Source organism: Monodelphis domestica, chromosome 3 (assembly GCF_027887165.1).
Source record: "Monodelphis domestica isolate mMonDom1 chromosome 3, mMonDom1.pri, whole genome shotgun sequence".
NCBI classification, from domain to species: Eukaryota; Metazoa; Chordata; class Mammalia; order Didelphimorphia; family Didelphidae; genus Monodelphis; species Monodelphis domestica.
Genome location: NC_077229.1, coordinates 230,083,190 through 230,107,699, shown reverse-complemented (window position 1 = coordinate 230,107,699; position 24,510 = coordinate 230,083,190). Strand labels below are relative to the sequence as shown.

At 33.2% G+C, this 24,510-nt stretch overlaps 1 protein-coding gene across 11 annotated transcripts in view; it reads left to right on the top strand.

Annotated features, from left to right (window-relative positions):
• The window catches only part of ZNF236 (zinc finger protein 236), a 240,519-nt gene that overhangs the window by 171,202 nt on the left and 44,807 nt on the right, over positions 1-24,510 (top strand). For 10 of the 11 annotated variants that reach the window (XM_007487804.3, XM_056823559.1, XM_007487802.3 and 7 more), the window contains 7 exons: positions 2,482-2,585; positions 4,083-4,448; positions 5,350-5,495; positions 5,596-5,839; positions 6,788-6,967; positions 9,348-9,503; positions 16,187-16,374. In XM_007487804.3, coding sequence (XP_007487866.1) covers positions 2,482-2,585; positions 4,083-4,448; positions 5,350-5,495; positions 5,596-5,839; positions 6,788-6,967; positions 9,348-9,503; positions 16,187-16,374 — 1,384 coding nt within the window. Of the gene's footprint in view, positions 1-2,481; positions 2,586-4,082; positions 4,449-5,349; positions 5,496-5,595; positions 5,840-6,787; positions 6,968-9,347; positions 9,504-15,099; positions 15,182-16,186; positions 16,375-24,510 lie in introns of those variants that run through there. The other variant, XM_007487805.3, reaches the window with a different exon arrangement.

Sequence of the window (24,510 nt, the reverse complement as noted above, 5' to 3'; positions counted from 1 at the left end):
TTTATTAGAGAAATCTTGCTTACATTGGTTTTGTTTGTACAAAAACTTGTTAATTTGATATAATCAACATCATTGATTTTATATTTTGTAATATTCTCTATCTCTTGTTTGGTCATGAATTCTTCGCTTCTCTGTAGATCTGATGTATAAACTATTCCATGCTCCCCTAATTTGCTTGTTATATCACTATTTATTTCTAAATCATTTACCCATTTTGACCATATCTTGGTATAGGATATGATATTGGCCTATGACTAATTTCTACCATATTGTTTTTAATAGCAGTTTTTATCAGATAGTGAGTTCTTATCCCAAAAGCTAGGACCTTTGGCTTTATTAAACACTAGATTGGGTCATTCACCCCTAATCTATTCCATTGATCTACCATTCTATTTTTTTTTGCCAGTGCCAGATGGTTTTAATGATTAATTAACTCTTCATTTTAGATAAGAGAAAGACCCTGAAAAAGATAACTTGCTCAACCTACCATACCAGATATTAAAAAAAAAAACAAACAGGATTCATATTCTTGTTTTTTTGACATCTGCCTTTCTTGGCTTATTTTTTAGTAGTTTAAGGTCATGAGTATCAATGTAGCATTTAAGCAGACCATTTATCATTCTTCTGTCTTGTTACATGACCAGTTAACCTCCTTTTTTTTTTAAACCTTTACCTTCCATCTTGAAATCAATACTGTATATTAGTTCCAAGGCGGAACAGTGGTAAGGGCTAGGCAATGGGGGTTAAATGACTTACCCAGGGTAACACAGCTGGGAAGTGTCTGAAGCCAGATTTGAACCTAGCACCTCCTGTCTCTAGGCCTGGCTCTCAATCTACTGAGCTGCCCAGCTGCCCCCTAACCTCCTTTTTTTTAAATGAAAATCCTTAATTTTTCAGAGCTTCAACTTTTTAACCTATAAAACAATGTTAATAAAAACAATAACTTCAGAACTTTATAAGGTTCTAAGGAAACTATTTTGTTTACCGTAAAACTCCATTAACCTTCTTAGCATCTATTATAAGGAGGCACTAATTGAATTATTAAATTGAGAGAATGTAGAGTGTTGTCATTGTTGAAATGACTGACCATGAGAGTCTGGGCCAGTGAGGAAGTATTCCATAGTTAGGAGGTTAATAGATTAGGGGACATAGAGCTACTAGAGGGCCCTATGAGAATTAAGTTTTGATTGAGAATTTGTGGATGAGTGGTCCAGTTGACAGTTAGTAAATATTTATAAAGCACCTAATTTATATCAGGCACTGAGCTAAGTACTGGGGATACAAAGAAAGGAAATGGTCTTTGCTTTCAAGGAATTCAGTCTAATGGGGAAGATAACACATTAACAAGGTATAAACTAGATAAATTTGAAATGATCACTAAAGGGAAAGCACTGGAATTAGGGTTTTAGTTGGACCTTATAGGAAATCTAGGTAGAGAAGGGAAGCGAAAGCATTTCAGATAGGGGGTCAGCCAGTAAAAATACTTATTTGGCAATGGAGTTTCTTATTTACAGAGGAATAAGAACAGTGCCACTAGATCACAAACAAGATGACAAGTTGTAACATGTAAGAAAACTACAAAGATGAAAAGTCTTTCTTTGGAAAGAGGCAAATCAAGTATGGAATCTTACAGCTAGAAATATAGCATTTAATGAGGATTTGGCTGTGATGGTGGTTGGTTGTTGAGTAGTAAAGGTTAAGCTTAATGAATTAGAACTCAAGGAACTGTACAATTGGAAGCAAAATGGCTAAAATTATATCTATAACTATTGGTAACCAAATTGAATGAATTATAAATACTAATTAGGTCAGGGGCAGCTAAGTAGCTCAGTGGATTGAGAATTAGGCCTAAACATGGAAGTTCCTAGTTTCAAATCTGGCCTAAGAAACATCCTAGCTGTATGACTCTGGACAAATCACTTAGTCCCCATTGCCCCGCCCTTACCACTCTTCTGTCTTTTAATTCAGTATTGATTTTAAGATGGAAGGTAAGTGTTTAAAAATAAATAAATGATTTGATTTAGGAAGCGCGATTTATTTCTCTTTTGATTTTTTTCTTAAAGAATGGAAGTTGTAAGGTTTACCCAACCACTTAAATTATTATTTTTTAACCCTTAACTTCTTTCTTAGCATTAATCCTAAGACAGGAAAGCGGCTAGGGCTAGGTAATCAATGTGACGTGTCCAGAGCCCCATATCTAAGAAACATTTGAGGACCTAGGTCCTCTAGATCCCAGGTCTGCTACTCTATTCACTGTGCTACCTACCTACCCCCAAACCATTTATACTTTAAGTTGTTTAAATATACTTTCTGTTTTATAAATTGGAATTCATCTTCAAAAAGTGAAAGTTGATCATTGTTTTATAGACAATGAGTAAATACTTTACAATTATATTAAATATTTTATATTTTACTATATTTGAAGTTTATGAAACAGTTCAGAGACATCAAAAAGAATTAACTGTATGCTTTGCCTACTAGGCATGTCCGAATCCATACTGGAGAAAAGCCATATAAATGTGATGAATGTGGAAAAAGTTTTACAGTTAAGTCTACTCTGGATTGCCATGTAAAGACACACACAGGTAAAGAAGTGATTTTTACTTTGTGTGGACATTGAAGAGTTATTTTATTGTGTCAACTGGATATTCTTTTTCCTTTTAAAGATTTTACTTTAGTAATGGGATTTTATTTTCATGGACAACCTACATTCTGAACAAGATGAATTCTATAGCCCTTGTAGAAGCAATATAAATTATGTGTAAATTGCATAAGCATAAGTCCAAAATAAGAGTATTCCTGACAGTGGTAAAGTTTTATTAATTTTTTTAACAAGGCTTTTTATTTTTTTTGTATATCAGAAACATCTGATTAGAACTTCAAATACCAATTAATACTTTTCTGAAATATTTGTAATATTTGCTTAATATCCTGAGAAGTTAAATGATTTATTTAATAGCACATGGCCAGTGTCTGTCAAGTTTGTTAAATCCAGGTCTTCTTGACTCTGAGGCCAGCTTTCTATCTACTAGCTCACTGTGTTTTAGGTTAAATAATACATATAAGAAAATATGATGGTCTTAATGAGAGATTTAGATAGTTGAATTATGTTGTTTCACAGACTTAAACTATTTTAGTACTGCCGTTATCTTTTAACACATTATTGATAAATATTTTATATAATCATCAAGAAAATTAGCATCTTTGCATCTTGGTCCTACTTAGCACTAGGGATATTTTTAAGGTATCACCTCATAGTATGAGAATAGGATTCCATAATAAACAAAATAATCAAATAAAATTTCCTTTTATGTAAAGATGTAATATTAAAACAACTTATTCAATAATTGTTTGGAAGAGAGAAATTATAAGTGGAAGAATAAATAGATAACTTTAAATGACATTATTTTCTTTTTTTCTTAAAAATTAAAAGCACACTGTATTCAAACGTGACAACGATGTAGTTGTAAAAGCACTGAATTCAATGTCAGAGGATCTGGGTTAAAATTATGCCTCTGTCACTATATACGTTTGAGAAAGTCTTTTAACCTTTTTGGTTAAAAGTTTTCTTTTATCTTTCAGCATATAGTTCAAGTATTATTTCTGTTATTCCCTTTTTACTTATAAGGAAACTAGTCACAAAAGTTTTAAATAATTTGCCCTTATATACTAATTTACCTTTTATACTTCATTTATTACTTATATACTACATATATATATATATATATATATATATACACACACATATTTATTAATTATATACTAATTTCTCCCACACCTCACTGTCATACTTTCTGATGGATTCCAGGTTGGATTCCAGTGGTACCGCTTTTTTGTTTGGGTTAGAAGATAGTATGTAATTTTTTATTTAACATATAAAGAAATTAAAGGGAAAATGCTATTGTGTGTAACATTTCACTCATCTTAAATGATATGTGTTAGTTAACAAAAGTTAGATGTAGACTAAAATAGAAGATGGATTTATGTAAGCAATTTCTTACCTATTGTGCCTATTTTGGAAGTGCATAGTAGTTGTAGCATTTTTTTTATTCTCTGACTGATTTATTCTGTTGCTTTTCCAGGTCAGAAGCTTTTCAGTTGTCATGTGTGCAGCAATTCTTTTTCTACAAAAGGTAGCCTGAAAGTTCATATGCGTCTACATACAGGAGCAAAGCCTTTCAAGTGTCCTCATTGTGATTTACGTTTCCGTACTTCTGGACGAAGGAAAACCCACATACAATGTCATTATAAACCAGAAAACAAGAAAATTAGAAAGCCTATGTCCCGAAGTCCAAATGAGAGTTTGCAGCCAGTTGGTCTCCTTAATTCTTCTTCAGCAGATCCCAATGTGTTCATTATGAATAACTCAGTGCTGACAGGACAATTTGATCAAAATTTGCTTCAACAAGGACTTGTTAGTCAGGCCATTCTCCCTGCTTCCATGTCAGGTAAATCCTTTAATTTCTTCAGGTTATACTCATTGGAATTCTTGTTAACTTTTTTGTTTTTGACAGATTATATTCTCCTTTTTCCCCTCTCTCTCCCTCTCCATCCTTTTCCATCTCCTTCTTTCTCTTCCTTTTTTTGTATTCATATATAACTTTAATCCAAAATTGATTTGGATTTACATGTCCAAAGAAGTACAGTTGCTGAGTTCAGTGTTTATACACTTTGTCAAAGGAAGTCAGAATGTAAGTGTCATGGAGCATCATGACTTCTTTTAAAAAAAGTAATGATAAGCAAGAAAACTTTTGGTTGCATTGCTTCTAGATTGCACTACTATTTAATTTACTTTTCTTTTGAAAAATATTACCCTAATCACACCTTTTAAAATAATATCTCACATTTATATAGCACTTTTAAAATTCCCTTAAGGCAAAAATTTTTCCTTTCCCTTTCTTCCCCTCTTCCTCCCTCCCTCTTCTACTATCTCCTCCTAAATCCTTCATGTTTTATTTAAGTGATTTGGCCACAATCATGTAACTAGCAAATTTCATTGAGACATTCAATTTGTTAATGCTAATGTTATTTCGAAACAATTTTGGCTACTAGTCTTCTAATTTTTTTCTGTAATGTTAGTGTTTACAAAACACTAAATTTCCTATAATTATTTTTGTTTGCAAATACCTGAAGGTATTCATGGTACTTGTTTGTGTGTATACTCTTTTATATGAGGCATGAGATGGAATAGTACACATAAATCATTTTGTAAACCATATAGTATGAATATCAGCTATTATCAGATGCTATAGGATTTTATGACAATATATTTTGTTTGTGAAAATCTTGCTATTTAAGAATTATGAATCTGATCATTTAAATAATATTAATATGTCTTTTTTTTGGTAGCTGGTGGTGATTTAACTGTGTCCTTGACAGATGGTAGCCTAGCCACCCTGGAAGGCATACAGTTACAATTAGCTGGTAATCTTGTTGGACCCAATGTGCAAATTTCTGGAATTGATGCCTCTAGTATTAATAACATTACACTACAGGTAGGAAAGAAAGCTAGTCATTTGTGTTAATACTATAATATATTTTAAATATAATTTAAATGTGAAATTTTCATTATATAATTTTATCTTGTTTTTTTAGATTGATCCTAGTATTTTACAGCAAACATTACAGCAAAGTAATATACTTGCTCAACAACTAACTGGGGAACCTAATTTATCTACACAAAATAACTCCCTTCAAACACCTGACAGCACAGTTCCAGCCAATGTTGTCATCCAGCCAATTTCAAGTCTGTCTTTACAGCCCACGGTGACATCTTCTGCTAATATGACAATAGGACCATTATCTGAACAAGATTCTATGTTGACCTCTAGCAATAATGGTAAGAAAGATTTAGTTCACAGAGTGAGATTCTTGACTTCTGTTACTTGTCCAATATTTTTATGAAATTATGATGTTTTGTTTCTAGAAGTCATTAAGTGAACTTAATGAAAGTATACTTTCTAAATGATTCCTAATATCTTTGTAATATGCATGTTAATTGCATTTACTTTAAATAGTTATGCATATATGGGAATGTGTGTCTTTTATATATATGCATATGTATTTTTTACTTTTAGTCCATCAAAATTTATTAGGCAAATTAATACAGCTGGCATAATTGATTTCCAAAATCACAGTTGTTATTGGAAAAAAGATACTGGTCATCTTACCATTCAATAGAAATTAGGCCATTTAACAATAAAGTAGAAATACATGTACAATTCCCCTGCTACTAGATATGAGATTCTCAATTCTTAGGATGTATTTGCACTAATGCATTAATTGAATAATTTTATAAAGTACTAGATTTAAGGTACTAAGTTGCAAACTGATTCCAATCTATGATTAGGTCACACAAAAAGAATCCACAGATGTGGATATAGCAGTTTTCACAATACTTAACAAGTACGGGCTTGATTACAGGTAAATAAGGCGAATGATGTTATTCAGTAAATCTAAAAAAAATGAGGTTATTGACCACTATGGAGTGCTGGATATATATATACAGATATGTGTACATAATATCTGTATGCATATACATAATTGTATATACACAACCCCTCCAAGCCACCCCAAAACTCCCCCCAAAACAAAAAGACACATACCACTCTCATCCTTAACAGTTGTTAATTTGGGTTATTTGGAAAAGTAATTATTTACCATCCATTTTTCCCTCACTCTTTCTGAAAGTTTTTAACTAAAACATTAGATGTTAGAAAAGAGAAAATGATCTTGAGGGAAGGAGCAAATGCGTATTTTGTAATCATTTATTTATTTAAATAATTAGGTACACAAGATCTTTCTCAAGTGATGACCTCTCAGGGTCTCGTATCCACTTCTAATGGTCAGCATGAGATCACCTTGACTATTAATAATTCAAGTCTTAGTCAAGTTTTAGCCCATGCTGCTGGTTCTACTGCTCCAACTTCATCAGGATCTTCACAAGAAATTACTCTCACCATATCTGGTTAGTATTTTATATTATAATATTTCTCATATATAACAGTTTAGGCATACTCATTTTGCTACTTTGTAACTTTTCTATTGAGTAAGGATAATGTGGAAAATTAATATTGAGTTGTTAATTTTTTGTGAAATGACTTTCTCTCTAGACTTCCATTTTCCCCCACTTGGATGGGGTTGAAACTGGGTTGAAGTCTTCCTTTTTATTAAGGTAAAGGGATTAGGGAGCAGCTGGGTAGTTCTGTGAATTGAGAGTCAAGTCTACAGACAGAAGGTCCTAGATTCAAATCTGGCCTCAGATACTTCCTACTTGTGTGACCCTAGGCAAGTCACTTAACTCCCATTGCCTAGTCTTTACCACTCTTCTGCCTAAGGCAGAAGGTAAGGGTTTAAAAAAAAAAAGATAGAGGGATTAAGAGCAGAGATGATTGGCTATCCTTACCCATTTGAATGATTTAAGAGTGGTCTGAGCAGTTGTGATGAACTCAAAAGTACAGTGATCCTGTCTTAGGGAAGAATGTACTGTTATCTTCCAGGTTCTTGCAGTGAAGTAATAAGGGTAATGTTAAGTTCTCTAAGTCTACCTTTTCTCTCAAAATATTCACCAATGGGGACTGACAGAAATGGCTCTATGTTGAGGGGAACAATTCCCTTTATAAGCCAGAGATAGGACTTGCTCACTGTTTTTTTGTTCAGGAGACCAGTAAGTGTCATTCTTTGTTAGCAGACACATGCATCTGTTAATAGACAGTGTTATTCCTGGAGAAATGACCTCATTCTCTATTGGTTAAAAATCCACATGCTACAAGAGCACCATAGAATAGTTTCATGCTATTATGATTTCATCATGTACAGTCATAGGATCTTAACTTTTGAGAATATATGGATACATTACAGGTGTTAGGTTAATCTAATAAAGATGATATTCCTTATATTGTCAAAAAATGTGCCTCCAAATGTGTGAAAAAAACAATTTTAAACAGAACTCCATAAGAGATTATTTAATACGGATAGAAAATGTGGGTCTTCATCTTTGGCAATATGACTACCTAGATGCTAAAATTTAAATGAAAAAAGTTTTGATTAGCTTTTAGTGTTTAAAATCATAGACACTTCCTTATATACTCAATATTGTTAATAACCTCTAAATATATTTTAAAAAAACTTCATGTTTTCTTTTTGAGCAATGTTTGCAATTTTAGATTATTAGCTGTAAAATCTTTGTTCCAAATTTATTGACATTTATGTTTCGTTTTGTTTTGTTTTTTAAAGCACAGAAAACATACTTGGCTAACTTTTAAAGGATAGCAATGTAAAAGAGAGCAGCATCTGGTGTAGATGGACCATTAGTTTGAGCTACTATTCAATTTCTTATATTTTAGTGACATTTCTACAATAGGTTAATACAGTAGAATATTATGGGGAAAATTGATTTTATTTTAAATAATTAATTACAAAAGAAAACTCATAGTTTGAGCTTTGCTTTTAAATTGTATTTTGAAATACAGGAACTGTTGAACAACAGAAATAATTTTAACTAATGGTATTAATTCAGCTTGATTAAGTTCATAGCTATTAATTGAATGCTTATCATATATGAGATACTTTGTTTAGTACTATAAGAGATAAAGGTATTTGACCTCAAGGAGTTTAAATCCTAGTTGAATTGTTTATTTAATTTCTGTTTTATCCAAGATTTTTGCTTTTATCATACTTTTCAAATTACTAGGCCTTTTGGCTAATTTTTTATATTTGAAAGATTTGAGTACTAATAAAGGTTGAAACTAATCCTTGAAATAAGATTCTAAATTTTTTTCTCTTCCACCATTCTGAATAAATATTTAGCCATATTTGCCAACATTTAAAAAAATTCTTTTCAAAATCAATTGTGAAATATAATACCATAGGAAAAGTTGAGAATTATGATGTTGTAAGTTGTTATTGGAGGTGGCTGGAGTTCTCATGGAGATAAACTTTTTCAGATTACAGATTACACTTTGCTTTTCTTAAACATGAAGCTTTACATATTTTTGTGTCTGCTACAGTATAATAAAATCTTTCTCTGTTAGAATTTGAAGATAGTCAAAATATGACTGTAGTAGGATTATTTCTTAAGGAAGCCCTATTTTCTCTCAATTAAATTAGCATTTTCTTTTATGTTGTTATTTTTTGTTACAAATACAAAAAGCCTAATTTACTTTGAGGGTGAATTTTAAAATTTATTTCCATATCTCTTCTCACAACAGGAAAATATGTCTTATCTTCATTTCCTTCTGTGGTATCAAAATACTGAGTTTTGAGAGAGCTTTACTAGTTTTAACAATTGCCTATAAGCAAATAAAGTTGATTTTTTAAAATTGTTAACAATATTGTTTTCTATTTAGGTCAAGATCTTATTCAACATAACACTAATGGAAATAGTGAATTAAATGGAAGCATACGGTTGTCAGCTCCTGCCGTTAGTAATCAGCCTCCTGGTGCCACATTAACAATAAGTAATGATCAACTTCTCTCTCAGAGCACAACGTTAAACTCTTCAGGTATGCTGTAATGATTTAGCCAAGAGAGACATTCCAAAAATTACATACTTCATTTCTTAAAAGTTATGGAAATCATTGTAACAATTTGCATTGTTTTCAGGATGAAATATATGTATTCAGGTTTCCCAAGTTTATAACACAAATAAGATGAAACTGTGCTGAATTAGGTTTTCTTTTTCAGTTTAAGAATTAAAACTTTATAAATCAATTGTTATAAATGAAATTCTTTTCAACTAAAATAAATGAATTTAATAGATAAAAACAGTAAGTAACAATTTAGCATTTTGCTATTCCCTAAGAAAAAGCTTCTCTTTATAGCAATGAGATCTTTCATGTTAACAGTTCCCCTGATATAGGTTGCTTTTTGCATTGCAGTATGCTTTTTTATATTTTGGCTACCACCAGGTGGCATTTAGTTCATAGTCATAGATAAATGAATAGTGCTTTTGCTAAGATGAGAAATATACTACTGATGAAAATACTGCATTATGTCTTTATTATTCAAACAACTAAGTTAAATAAAGCACTGGTGCACAATTAACAAACTGAGAACTTCATAACAGTGTTGAGAGAAATTAAAATGGCTTACTCTGTACTGTTTATAAAAACTTAAGTTTTTTTAATAAGCTTTTCTATAAGACAGTCTTCATCTAGTTTTGCAAGAAGTTTTCTCATTAAATTCATTCATTATTTTCTCCCCAAACCTAGACTTCCAATTCTTTCCATAGTAAAAATTTATCTGATTAACTATTGAGCTGTACCTAAAATGAACACATAAGCAAAATTTAATTATATCATATCTAACATCCCATTTCCTTCTTTTTTTCCTTCTCCTAAGAAACAATTCTTCTTTCTATCCCTTAATGTAAGGTAGGAGAAAGGAGATGGTAGGCCTCCAGGAATGCAACCCCTGAGAGCCTTAAAACCTTTCCATTAATTGGAGGTCTGAGATACAAAACTCTTTAATTTAAACTTAGTAACTGAAAGAGTTTTTTTTAAAGTTTTAGAACCTTAATTGAAATAAAAGGAAAACAATAAATAAAATTTTAACTTAGAATCATATTAGAGTTCAATTAGAGTATAAAATGTTAGAAAAAGGAACAATTCTTGGAGATTTGTCTAATCTAGCCCCTTCATTTTATAGATGAGGACCTTGATTCCAGATCTATGGAATGACTGGCTGTTATTATTTTCCTCTGCTACAACATCATTTCTCTTATTTTGGAATGCTCTTGACTCTTTATAATTGTTTATGATTGTTACACTTTAATTTTAAAAAGTCTAACTTGCTCTCTTATAAGCTTTTTGTCATTTAATCCAGAGTAATTAGGAGACTTTCTTAGCTTCTTTTAGAGTCTTACTTTAGAAATCCTTATTTTTAACCAATTAAAGTATATTAAGTATCTTACAATAATGTACATTTCTCTGTGAATTTTAGTCTCCAAATCATTGCTGATCAGGAAAAATTGCAGGCTAGCCACACTATTGAGCTCTGTTAGATTTCCAGAATGAGAAATTTACCCCCCAAAACGTATTGAAAAGATAATGTACTTTCTTGCTCCTTAAATGGCATTTTTAAGGAGCCTTCAAAGCCCATTAATAATTTCCATTTCCCTTGAGTTAAGGGCAAAAGAAAATTTTGTCATGTTTCCATTTACTATTTGGTATGTTCTAAGATATAAAGGCATAGTTTCCCTTTTTTGGTTCCTTCTTTGATAGGGAGGAACAAAATGTCAATCATTCATATTCTACCTGGGACCTCTCATTCAAGAGGTTCTATAATTTCCATGTTCCATTGAAAAAATTATGTATCAGTGGTCAATAGGGTAGCAGTCCTTATGGTAGCAACTTTATTGGGGATATTCAATAATTTTTTGGCAGATTGATGGAACAGGACATGAAATTAGAGAATTTCTGGTTTAAATGGAAGAATATACAGTTGTCTCTGCCACTTGGTTATCCTGATGTTTGATGGCTCAGTATATTACTTGGAAATGGGGAATTCTAGTAATAATGGACCACACACGGATGGAACAAATATGTGAATACATTGATCTCAATCCTGTCCACAAGTTTTCTCTTTAAGGGTATTGTTGATGTAGTATGAGTACAGATTATTGGGCATTAAAGTACTTTTTGCTTCATAAAATTGCCCCCACAGATAAATACTGATGGAGTCTCACACCAGCAGGGACAGATCCAGAATCTTTTAATGCAGTATAGCCATTGTTAATAAAATGCCTAAAAGCAGCCAATATATTATGTCAATAATAACTGACTAAAGAAAGCAAAACAGTCTTTTACACCTGAATTTTTTTTTTATCATCTTGTGGAGCTGTTTTAAAAGTTGGCCAAGAAATTTCCTATTTTTTAATTATCCTTTCTCTACTTATTCTACTTAATAATCTGGAAGGATTTAAGATTGTTGTTTTGTTCTGTAAACTTGTCCAAAGAATAAAATTTGGAACCTGAGATTAAATGCTATTCAAGAGGATCTATGTGTTTTACTTTTCTTGTGTTGGCTGTAATTAAATATAGGGCCATTTTGGTATAAGCAAGTGAGTTGTGTTCTTAGCTTTCTTCAATATTTGAACTGGTTTGAATTTTAGCAGATATTCTCTGTCAGTTATGCTTCTTTCTTAATATCAAATAGGTTAACAGGTAAGAAGACTTTGGTAGAGTTGTTTAAGTATCCTATTGCCATTGGTTGTAGTTAAGACATTGGTGCCAGTTATAATAGTACTGAAAATTTTATTCTCATTTATAAACTTTTATATCAGAGTAAAAGTTATTACCCAATTTGGTTTATAGCACTAATTGCAAAAAATTGTTTTGTTTTCATATTTCTCATTTTGTTGGATTTAGTAATTTAGAGCAATTACAAGTTCTTTTGAGAGGGATTATTCTACCAACATTGTTATAATTCCCACTATTATTTCATAATTCTTGTATAGTTCTAATGTCTTTAAACAGCTGTTAGGATGTACCAAGCAAATATTCTCTTTTGTATCATTCTCTTGAACTGAAAGGTGTACCACAAATTTCTTTCTTCCTTCCTTCTTTCCTTCCTGCCTAGATTCTGCCTTCCTTCCTCCCTTTCTCCCCTCTTCCCTTCCTCCCTTCCTTCCTTCCTCCCTTTGTCCCTCCTTCCCTTGCTCCTTCCCTCCCCTACCTTCTGTTTTAGAATCAATATTGATTCTAAGGAAGAAGTATGGTAAAGGCTAGGCAATGGAGGTTAAGTGTCTTGCTCAGGGTCACATAGCTCTGAAATGTCTGAACCCAGATTTGAATTTAGGATCTCCTGTCTCTAGACCTGGCTCTCAATCCATTGAGCCATCCAGCTGTCCTGAATCATTATTCTTAAGTATATTTATGGTTCAGTTCCATTTAAGAATTTAAAGAGGAAGGACATTACTTTTTAGGTTTAGAAGTTCTCTTTGGAATTAGGAAGCATTTTTATGGTGATATTTATGAAGTATACTTTGTTTTTGAAGGATTTAATGTGGAGATGTAGTGTCTCTTAATGCCTAATATTGACATTACTCCTTAACAGATTACAAATAAGGACAGATTCCTATACAAGTGAATTTCTGTTAAGGAAAATAGAATTTCATATATTCTCTGAAAACCAGATGATATTAACAACTATAGCTTAAAACTGGACACATTTCTTCATAGAAATTAATAGCATTCTTTTATTTAGAATACCATTTAATATTAAATGTGGGAATAGTCTTGATGAGAGTAATTAATTTTTATCTTTCAGTATTGTGAAAGATACATTCATTTTTCCTTACACTCTCTCTTCAGGATACTAATTAACCTTGGGGGTTCTGTCCCTAAGATTTTGGACTTAGACCTTTTTTCCAGGTCAGAAATACATTTGTATTTTATAAATGCTTTCCGAAAATATAAGTGCCATTTAGTCATTGTTTCAGGCAAATTAATTTGAGATGACCCTATGTTGATTGTATTATTATAACAGAGAATCTTGTTTTGATATAGATTAGTCAAGATAACTAGAACTGAGACGCTATTATTTTTTAGAGTGGTGAAAAACAGTAATTCATTTGGTAGAGTTTTGGACATTTTTTAAAAGCGCCTCAGTATTTGCATGCTAAATTTTCTGGAAACTGAAAAACTTCTTTAAGTATTTGAGATCTAGGCATCTGTACTTCTTTTAAAAGAGTCAATACTTGATTCTCACCATTAAGCCAAAACCCTATGCCATTATCCTTGCCCAACCCCCAAATTTTTGTTAGGACTCAAAAAAAAAATTGGAATTGTTATTATTTTCAGTTCTTTATGGAAGTCAAGTCAGAGTTTTAGAAGTATGTTTTTTTAAGATACTATACCTTTTGACCCTGAAGTTTTTGATAGTGGTAGGTCAGATAAAAATTAAAAGAGATTTAACTTATCTTTTATGGTTACTTTCTTGTAAAAAAAAAGTTTTTCTCATTTCTTGTTTTTGTTAGTCAAGTAATTTGTAATGCAGTTAAGAGCTGTCCATCACTAAGTTTCTGAAAAGTTCTAATTGACTTCTGCATATAGTAGTTCCAGTTGGAAAGTCTGTATAAATAAACATAACAAATAATTATTTCCTTTTTTATAATGTATTTTATTTCTTTTTCTAGTGACCTTAGAGAATCAATATTAAGAAACAAATAAGAATTCTTTTATCTTTTTGGTATATCAGATTATGTTATTCCAGTCATATAGATTTGACATCGATATGATTTCTTCTAAGTTCCTGTTAGGCAGAGAGGACAGTTCTATTTGAGCTATAGTTATTTTTGTGTGTGTTTAAAATTGGATTCTGCAGAGACTAGAATTAGATTTGAGAGTATATTTGTCACTATATTTGTCACACAGAATTTGTCACACAGAAGAATATAGTACCGTCTTTTTTTCTCTTTAGATTTCTTAATGCTGCATGGACCTGGAACCTTTTGATCAATTTTGAAAACATTGGAAACACTTTGCTTCTTAGAAAAATGTTTTCTGACCCTTTGAGGAATTTTCTTAATGTTTGAATTTCTTTGTAAATAGAAGTTCTTCTAGATAGTGAAAGAGTAGGTTAACTTTTGCTTTGATAAAGGAACATAGAAATATGCTGCTTCTTTCCTCACTAGCACTTAAATTGCTTTCTAAAGGTATTTTTGCAGGATCTACTAGTAGAGAAGTCTAGATTGGCCATTTAGGTCACAATTTTTGCCTTAGTGTTTTTGTTGGACACAAATTTAGATTGCTTTTTATAGGACAGCCTTTCAGGATTTCTACTTTTTATCTTCACCTTATCTCTAGAATGTTTGGTAACAAGTAGTTTGCAAGAGTAGGGATATGTGGAGGCAATTTTATGAAGAACATTAGGTTGACTAGTTTTCTGGTAACTGGAGTACTTGGAACATAAACCCTCCACAAATCCACACTCGTTATTCTCCTACCCTTGTTTGTCTTAGGAGTCCTGTATAGTTAGTTTGTCGGAAAAAGAGAGAGAGGTGGGAGGGATCTTACTGTCTCCTTATGTAGTAAACTTTGGAGCCCCCGGTGGCTGCTTCAATGCACTAGACTCCTAATGGTTATACTGCTTTTAAAGGTTCCAGGTCTGTGCAGCACAGTGTGAGACTCCAAGAGTGTGGATCTATGGAGGCAATATATTTGGAGAACTCCAGTTACAAGTAAGTAACCTAGTTTTCCTGTTGGCTCCCTGACTGATATGAGGAGGCTCTCTCTGGACTGGTATAACCAAGTCACACAGTAAAGCATTAACAGGAGTTTTCTTTTTATGTGTGATTAGCAGATCACTTCTTTGCTTTTTGATAGACGAGTCTGAGGAAAGATCTCTATCTTTAAAAAATAAGTTTTTAAAATGGAAATTCAAAATGGACATTTCTTCTTAACTATGTCCACCAAAAGACCTGACTAGCCCCTACTGAGCCAATCCCATCCACCTGGATAACAAAGTTTGCCTTTTTCAAATAGCTCTATGAAGAAGGATAGTCTGAGAGGATAGTCTCTCAGTATACCTTCCCTTCCTCTCATCATTGGTCACAAGGGGAAAAAAAATCCACCATAGACCTTTGTGGAGATAAAAAGTCTTTTGCTATTTTAGTAGAAAAAATTAATACATATTAAAAAGAAAAACAACTTTATTGGACTAGATGATGTTCACATTTATGCTTAGACATTCAAAAGAGAGAAAAATGACAGAGGTGTAATATTTTAAGTGGGAAAAATCAACCTTAGAGACCAAAAACATGGAATTACTAGTTGTCCACTGAATTAGATTTGATCCCATTTTACTGTATTTTGACTTAATTCTGAGTAGCAGATAAATGGAAAACTAAAAAAAAAAATAACCACTTGAATTCTTTGTCCTTTCTTGATAACAGCAGTCACTGAGACCAGGTTTTTCCATTCTTTCCTTTGATACAACAGATCCTCCACAAATATGTAGGAAGGCACAGTAGATCTACTTGTGGAAAAATAAAATGAGCAGCTTAAATTAGCCTTTTAGTTCATTTAATATCAACAGTATTCCATCACCATAGTTAGCAAATAGCCACAGTTTTTTTCTAGTCACAAAATCATGCTTAACAAATAGCTATTCTTCCTAGACATCAATTTTTATTTACCTAGGTTATATTTTGATCTGTTTTTCCTCTATTGTTTTGTGTTTTTAGACCTTAATACTGCAGCTGGAAACCTTCCTTCAGCAACATCCATGTCTCCATCTACTATAGCTACTCAAAATCTTGTAATGTCTTCATCAGGAGTTGGAGGCGATGCCAGTGTCACGTTAACTCTGGCTGACACTCAGGGTATGCTTTCTGGTGGCCTTGATGCAGTTACACTTAACATCACTTCTCAGGTCAGTGAAATTTAATAGTTGTTTTTGCTATAACTTTTTCAATAGACTAGTATTGAGACTTCAGATAATCATATCTAAGAGTTTGTTTTGATTGGTAGTAAATATATGTTCATTTACTTTTGAAAAACAGTTTCATATTCATATTACAAATGAACATCCTCATTAGAGAGAGTAGGCATAATAAAACTATTTTGGTGGCTTTTTGCTATTCTATATAATAAATCATTTCCTAAGTATTCTCCATATGACAGTGAATCTTTTATACGGCAAATTCCAAATAGTATGCTGAGAAGGGATGCCTGTTGCCCTTTTCTATCTCTTCTGCTCTACTATCCAGTATCAGTTCTCCTTCATCTCCCCACTCATTTTTCAACTCTAATATCCAAAAGATTCCAAAGCTTTCACCAAACCAAACATACCCATGCAGATATAGGAATAGGATAGATGGAAATTGTCAACATAAAACTTTATTCTTTGTCCAGTTGAGTTCATAGAAATTTGTATTACAGTAAAGCCATAACCCCAAATCTTAGGATTCTACAATATTCCCCAAACTGGAAGTAACATTTTAAAAACACACACACAGGTTAGGATAATATGGTATAATGGAATGAGGATGTGCTTTGGAAATGGAAGTCCTAGGTTTGCAGTTTGTTATTCATTACTTTTGTAATGAAACACTCTGAGGTTCAGATTCTTCATCTATGAAAGGACTAGGGTGGCCTAGATATCTGAGATCTCTTTTAGCTCTGAATCATATAAACTTATTACTAGCCTAACCAAAACAAACAAACAAACAAACAAAACAGTGGAGAAGATATAAAACCTGATAAACCAGATGATGTGTGTCTGGTTCCTAGAGAAAAGTGAATGTTCTGGCATCTATAGAAAACTGCTTTTTTATGATATGGGGGAAATGACAGATAAAACAAGAAAAGTAGTTAGAAAGGGAAAAATAATAAAATCAGTTTGTGATTTTAGATGACCCACAGAAATCTTAACCAAATCAAGTCCAAAACAGACATATCTTCTTTCTCATGCTATACCCACTCTCTTTTTCATATGTATGGCTCTTCTATACTTAGCTTCATACTACCTTTCCAGTCTTACTAATTAGCCCCCTTTAGGCATTCTAAAGTCCAGCCAAACTGATATGGGTGATTCTCAAATGTGATATGTAATCCCTACTCTCTAAACTTTTTTGCACCATCTGACCCCCCATGGCTGGAATATATTCTTTCTTTATTTCTGCTTGTTAGAATCATTAATTTCCTTCATAGAGCAGCTGCTCTTCACCTCTCTCCCTCCTGCCCTACACCCAAAATAATATACTATGTATTTATGTATTCTATGTATATGTCTGACATAATAGATAAAATGCTGATCTTTGATCTATGAAGACTTGGGTTCAAGTTTAACCCTGGCACATATCAGTTGTGTGACTTTGGACCATTCACTTAAACCTCTCAGTGTTCAAGGCACCCAAAATCAAGAATTGCAAGGAAAGTGATACCTGAAATTAGTAGAGAGCATTTCCTTACTTAGGAATTTCCTATGTCCAAACCCCTGTGAATCTTAAAATTTCTCAGACTCTACCTTGGAACATTATCTTAAGGTTATGGTTAAGGTTATTCCCCATTTAAACAATGGAGGTACTTGATCAGGAATGTATTGGGAACTTTAAAATTACTCTACCCATACTTAGGCATACTTTAGGTGAAGATAAAGTTGTAAAATTCCTTAATGAACAATGAAGGTACTTAACTCATACTTATAGTGAGGCCAAAACCTTAAGCTAGGTCTATTTTTAGATCTAATACAAAAGGGTGCTAAGTATCTATGAAGGTCAAATTAATCACTGAAAGGTCAGGCAACTTGCAAGGGGCAAGCTTAGCAAAGAGGTGTGAAGTACTCAGAAGATATAATCTACCCAGAGAAGGTGAGAACTAAAAACTAAGAATAGGCCGTCCTAGGAAAAGCGTCTACTGTGATTGGTAGACATAAAAATTTAGGGGAGGTGACACAAGAGAAAATTTTCTTTAAAAGGAAGGAGCTGGAGGGCTCTGGAGTTTAGTTCAGCTTTGATAGCTGAATTGGAGGTCAGGAGTCAGAGGACTGTTGGGTCTCTGAACACTAGAGTTTTGCTTGGAAAGATCTTGTGGTGAGTAATTAAAGACTGACTTAGTTTCTCTCTTAAAGAGAAAGGCCTAGGCCTTTGGCCTAGGCCCTAGCCTTTTCCTACTATTTCCTCTTACTCTATCTCTTTCCCTTTCCTTAATTTCTTCATTGTCTTAATTAAAATCTCCGTAAAATCCAGTTGACTTGGGTATTTCATAGTTGGGAATTTTTCCCATGGCGACCACTTATTTTTGATATAAAATCAAGATGCTAAAAATTATCTTTACAGTTTGGGAAATTCACAGTCTTGAAACCCATATATTCGCAGTCACCCCCCCCCCCCAATAAATGGAGGCATTAGACAATAGGATTTGGAAGCAGGTACCATCTATATCACAGCCTTTGAGAATATAGGGCCACCTCTACATCCCAATGAGATAGCTATCAGATTGGGATTTTATTGGAGAAGGAAAGAAGTAGAATTCAACATTTATATTTAACAAGCATTTATTAAACTATTTTAAGCAGAATCCTGTTGATTCTGATGATGACCCTGTTTCATAATACATTCAGTTTAATTTGAGGTATAATATACCCACAACACAAAACCCTCCTATAAATTTCGTCTCTATGAAGATGACTGCCCAAACTACATACCTAGCTACCCTCTTGAGCTCTAGTCTTATATTATCTATAACTTAGCTCACCTTCTGACACACGTTAGCTTTGTGACTATGAAAACTGCTTAAAATGTTATTTTTTTGGTCTATTTGACATACTTAAGGTACAAAGGAGTTTGCACTCTTGAGTTTATGCAGTGAGCACTCTACACTGCCCCCTCCCACTAGTGCTGAATTTATTACCCTGATGCCCTTCTTCTCAAGTAAATAAATGAAAAAAGAATGAAATAGAAATAGGAAAATCAGGAGACAGTGGTAGTAGGGAATCAGGGCAAGGCAAAATTGGAAGAATATGATGAAGTTGGTTTCAAAAATGTTGTCCTTTAGCAGCTAGCAGTGCAACCATGTAGCCACAGGTGAGGGGAAATAGAAATGTGGAATTTGAAAGAGCAATTAATGTGTAGAAATATGCATGTGGAAGTTATCTGAATAGGGGGAATAGTTGAAGTTAAGGCCATGGATAAGTTTCCTGAGAGAGGACAGAATGTAATAGAGAAGGCAAGCCCGAAACCTTGTGAGAATTAATACATTTAGATTAGATGGTAGGGAAAGGCAAAAACATAAAAATTCCTTTGATCTTTTAACGTTCCTATAATAGAGTGTTACAGGATTGGAGGACTGGAGTAGATCAAATAGGGGTGGGGGAGGAGAGAGAGTGAGAGAGAGAGAGAGAGAGACAGAGAGAGAGAGAGAGAGAGAGAGAGAGAGAGAGAGAGAGAGAGAGAGAGAGAGAGAGAGAGAGAGAGAGAGAGAGAGAGCGCACTAACAAAAGAACTGGTTTGTGACTACATCCTAAGAGAAGTAGTGATGACTAATATAAGCTTCTTGTACATAGTAGGAGCTTAAATGTTTATTGACTGGCTAGATTCAGTAATCATCAATAGATAGCTGGTAAGTTCTCTTGATCGTCTTTATTGGAGTGCCCCAAGTAACTGTTCTTAGTTTTCTGTCATTCAACATTTTGAAAAACCCTTACCTTCTATCTTAGAGGAATCAATACTGAGTATTGGTTCTAAGGCAGGAGGGCAGTAAGGGCTAGACAAGTGGCTTGCCCAGGCTCACAAAGTTAGGAAGTATTTGAAGCCAGGACCTCCCAGAAGTCTCTAGGCCTATTTCCCAATCCACTGAGCCACCTAGCTGCCCCTCATTAAACATTTTTATGAATTAGATGAAAATCTAAAAGTGATGATTGTCAAGTTTCTAGATGAGACAAAGTGGAGGAGGTCCAGTTCCAAAAAGGTCTTGACAGACTTGAAAATTTAGCTAAATTTAATGATATGAAATTTTAAAACCATAAGTTTAAAGTTATACAGTTGCTGTTAAAAAAAATGAATTTCTTATTTTTTGCAGGGGCAAGTATGTCTGACTGTACAGCAGTCTAAAAAAATCTGTGTATTTTAGTATATTTTAAGTTCACTTTGAAGTCACATGACATGTTAACCAAATAAGCTAATACTCTTCTAGACTATAAGATATCCATGATATCTATAATAATAGAACATACTAGCTGCTTTGCTCAACAAAAATATGGAGCACTATGCTCAGTTCAAGCACCATATTTTACAAAGACAGGATTAACTGTCGCTTGTCTAATGACTTTTTTACAATCATAAAATGATCCTAGAATTGAATCCAGGTTCTCTGACTTCATTTCTAATGTTCTTTCCACTACATCATGCCTTCTTTCCTCTTCAAATCCCACTTTTGATACTACCTATATGACTGTCATTATGACTCATCAAGTTACTTAACATTTCTGGGCCTTAGTTTTCTCATTTCAAAATAAAGGGATTGGACAGAAGACTATCCTTAATTAATAGATTACATGCCTCTAATAATAAATGATGTTATACTCTGAGAAATCACTTCATTTTATTTATTAGTTAAAATTCCAGTTACTACAACTTCATGGGTTCTCTGTTACCTTCAAGATCAAATATAATTTGAGTTTTAAAGATTTTTATAACCTAACCCCTTCCTGTCTTCCCATTGTTCTATATTTTATTCCCCTTCACCCACACTACAATCAAGATATACTGGCCCACTTGTTCCTCACAAAGGGCACTCCATCACTCATATCTGTGCCTTTGCATTGACTGTCCTTAGTGTTCCCGTCATTTCCTTTTTCCTTTTAGTTTCCCTGGCTTTCTTCAAGATGAGTTCAGATTTTACCTTACCTTTGAGGTCTTTTTCCTTCTTTCCATCTGCTGATGCCTTCTCAGAGATTACTTCCAATTTTCAAAATATAAATGTAGATGTAGATAGATGGATAGATATCATATATACATGATTATTAATACATTTTCTCGCCCATTAGGAGGTGAGCTATCTAAGATAAGGATTTTTTTTTTGCATCTCCAGTACTTACAGAGCCCAACATATAATAAGCACTTAATAAATGAATTCCTATTGCTTTCCTTTTCCTGACCAGCACCTTTAGAGAGGAATAGATTTTTTTTTACTTCTCTCTACTCATTCACTTCTCTCCACTCACTCATATTTTCTCAACTTTTCATTCTCCTTGTAGCATAGCCTTTGCCCTAAATGAAATTGCTTTCCAGAAAGCTCTTACAAGTCCACCATTATCAAATAATGTTGCTGAGCCTATGTTATGTTAAAGAATAAAATAATTAAGTCTTGACTTTCCAGTTGTCAAAACCTACTATATACCTTTTTTCAGACTTTATGGATCTTGTCTCCCAAGAAGCATTTAACACTTGATCACCAACTCCCTGAATCTCTCCCTTTTGCCTTTTGATATTTATTAACATTTAATTCTCCTGCTTTTCTTATCTCTGACTACTCTTCTGTCTCCTTTGGTGAATTTTCCTCCTTTTCTTCCTACTGTCACCTAACTTTAGATCTTCAAGGTTATGTACTCTTCACCTTTTACTCTCATTGATCTCATACTCTTAGTTTCAACTATCATTTCTGGATAGATCATCTGGAGAGAACTTCCAGATATGTATTTCAAGCCTTTACTGTTCTCTCAAGATTCATTCCTATATGTAAAAGTAGTGCTATACTGAATAGAATGATGGCCTTAGTGTACTCACATCCTATTTTAGACACTTAGTATTTGGGGAACTCTGGGCAAGTTATCTAACATCCTCTGTACCTCAGTTTCTTGATCTGTAAAATGAGGAGGTTGGACTTAGTGACCTTTAAGGTAGTAGTATTAAATTCTACTAGACGGAGCCCTGCTGCTGCATATTGACTTCATTATTGTTGTTCAACTCTTCCTGGCCACCATTTGGGGTTTTATTGGCAAAACTACTAGAATGGTTTGCCATTTTCTTCTTCAGCTCATTTTATAGATTGAGGAACTGAGGCAAAGAGGGTTAAGTGATCCGTCCAGGATCCCATAGCCAATTACTATCTAAACCCTAATTTAAACTCAGGAAGATAAATTCCCTTTAAACTCAGGAAGATAAATTCCCTGATTCTAAGTAGTCCTGGCACTCCATCTACTCTGCCACCTAGTTGCTCCACATATTGAGTTAGAAAACCACAAATTAACAATATCTTTGTTGTTTTATAGTTTTATTGTTAAACATTTCCCATCTACATTTTAATCTTGTTTGGGCAGTAAATGTGACACCTCTACTCTTAAGGTGTCTTCCAGCTTTGTGTCAGTATTCCCAGACAGTTTTCCCAGAGTGTCCCATTAGCACCTAATACTCAACATAATCATATCCAAAATTATGTCCCTCTTCTGCCCCCCAACCTTTCCAAATGGCCTTCCAACAAACAAACTTTTCTTACTTTGTTATTTCTGCAAATAGTGATTCTACAAGCAAGAAATTAATCTCTGAAACCTTGAAATTGTCTTATACTTCTCTGTTTTTTTCCATTTACCTCAAGTCAGTTCTTTAGAACTAAATACTACCTCTATAGGATCCTTACTATAATAGACACTTATTTTTATTTTTACTATAATAACTGTGATTCAGATTCTCATCTCTCATCTTAAATATAGCAGGAGACTTTTAACTGGATTTCCCACATCTGTATTATTTCTATTCCAACCCACTCTATACTTTTGTCCCATCATCTTTCTAAAGTACTGTTACTTTCCATTGTCCATGTTATTTTCAATGAAGACCAACTTTATCAGTCTTATATTCTATATTATGATTGAAACCTTTATTTCTAGACTTATCTTCCAGGACTTGTCTGTTTTACCTTTATATTTTATACTTTTGATAAATTATTTTATTTTGCAGCTTGCTGTTGCCTTTGTCATGTAGCTCTCTTAAAATTCTGCCTAGGTGAAACTTAAATGCAACTTCCTGGTCAGATATAAAGTACCTTTCCTCCCAGTCTTTTGTATCATTTTATTTGTACAACTCTTTTATGGTAGCTATATTTTTATTTATGCTATGCTGAAAAACTTATCTCTTTTCCTAATAATTTTAGACTCATGAAGAGATGAGCAGTCTCATTATCATTATATTACTTATAAGCCTAATTGAATAATGTAACTGTTCTAAAGATAATGTGAACAACTGTATACAATACAAATAACTATAAACTTTAAAATATATTACTGTATGTAATAAAAGCTAACGTTTATATAGGTTTACAAAGAGCTTTACTTATGCTATCTCATGTGGTCCTGACAACAACCTCTGATGTAAGATGATGTAGAATTATGATCTCCAATATTAAATGACTAGGTTGAAGTCACATAGTTAATTATTTTAGGTAGGATTCTAACTCAGGCATTATCATCAAAGTCCAACATTCTAGTCACTTCATCACCCAGCAATTGAGCATTTCTAGCATTCAAAGGGAAAAAAGGAATGAAGAACTTGTAACAGGGGAAGAAAGACATCCTGAAAAAAGAAAGAATTATGATGGTGATTTGGAGGCCTCTAAAATTGTGAAGTGAATCAAAGATTGAATTTCTTCAGAAGAAATTGCTCTTTCATGTGGGGAGAAGATAATTCTAAGGAGTAACAGGGCTCAAGTAGAAGGGTCCAAGGAAGAAGAAAAGAGGTAAATAAAGAGGGAGGACTCTATCTGAAACAAGGTATAGGATGAAGGGAGAAGATGGAGTTAAGATAAGGAGAGGTAAAGGAAGTGTGTCTATCAAGGTATTGCTAAATAGGCTGTCATATTGTTAATAAGTGCTAAAGGAAAGAGTCATACTTTGAACCCTGCAGTTCAAATCACCTAGCTAGGGAAACTGAGCAACCTGACCTTCTCTGGTATGTTAAGAAATTTAATGTCACTGAGCTTATGAAACCCATCTTCTTCCAGCAATCTTAGGCTAGATAAATATATGTTGTCTCAATCTTGTTTTCAGTGGCTCTTGTCCCTATTGTGGTAGTGG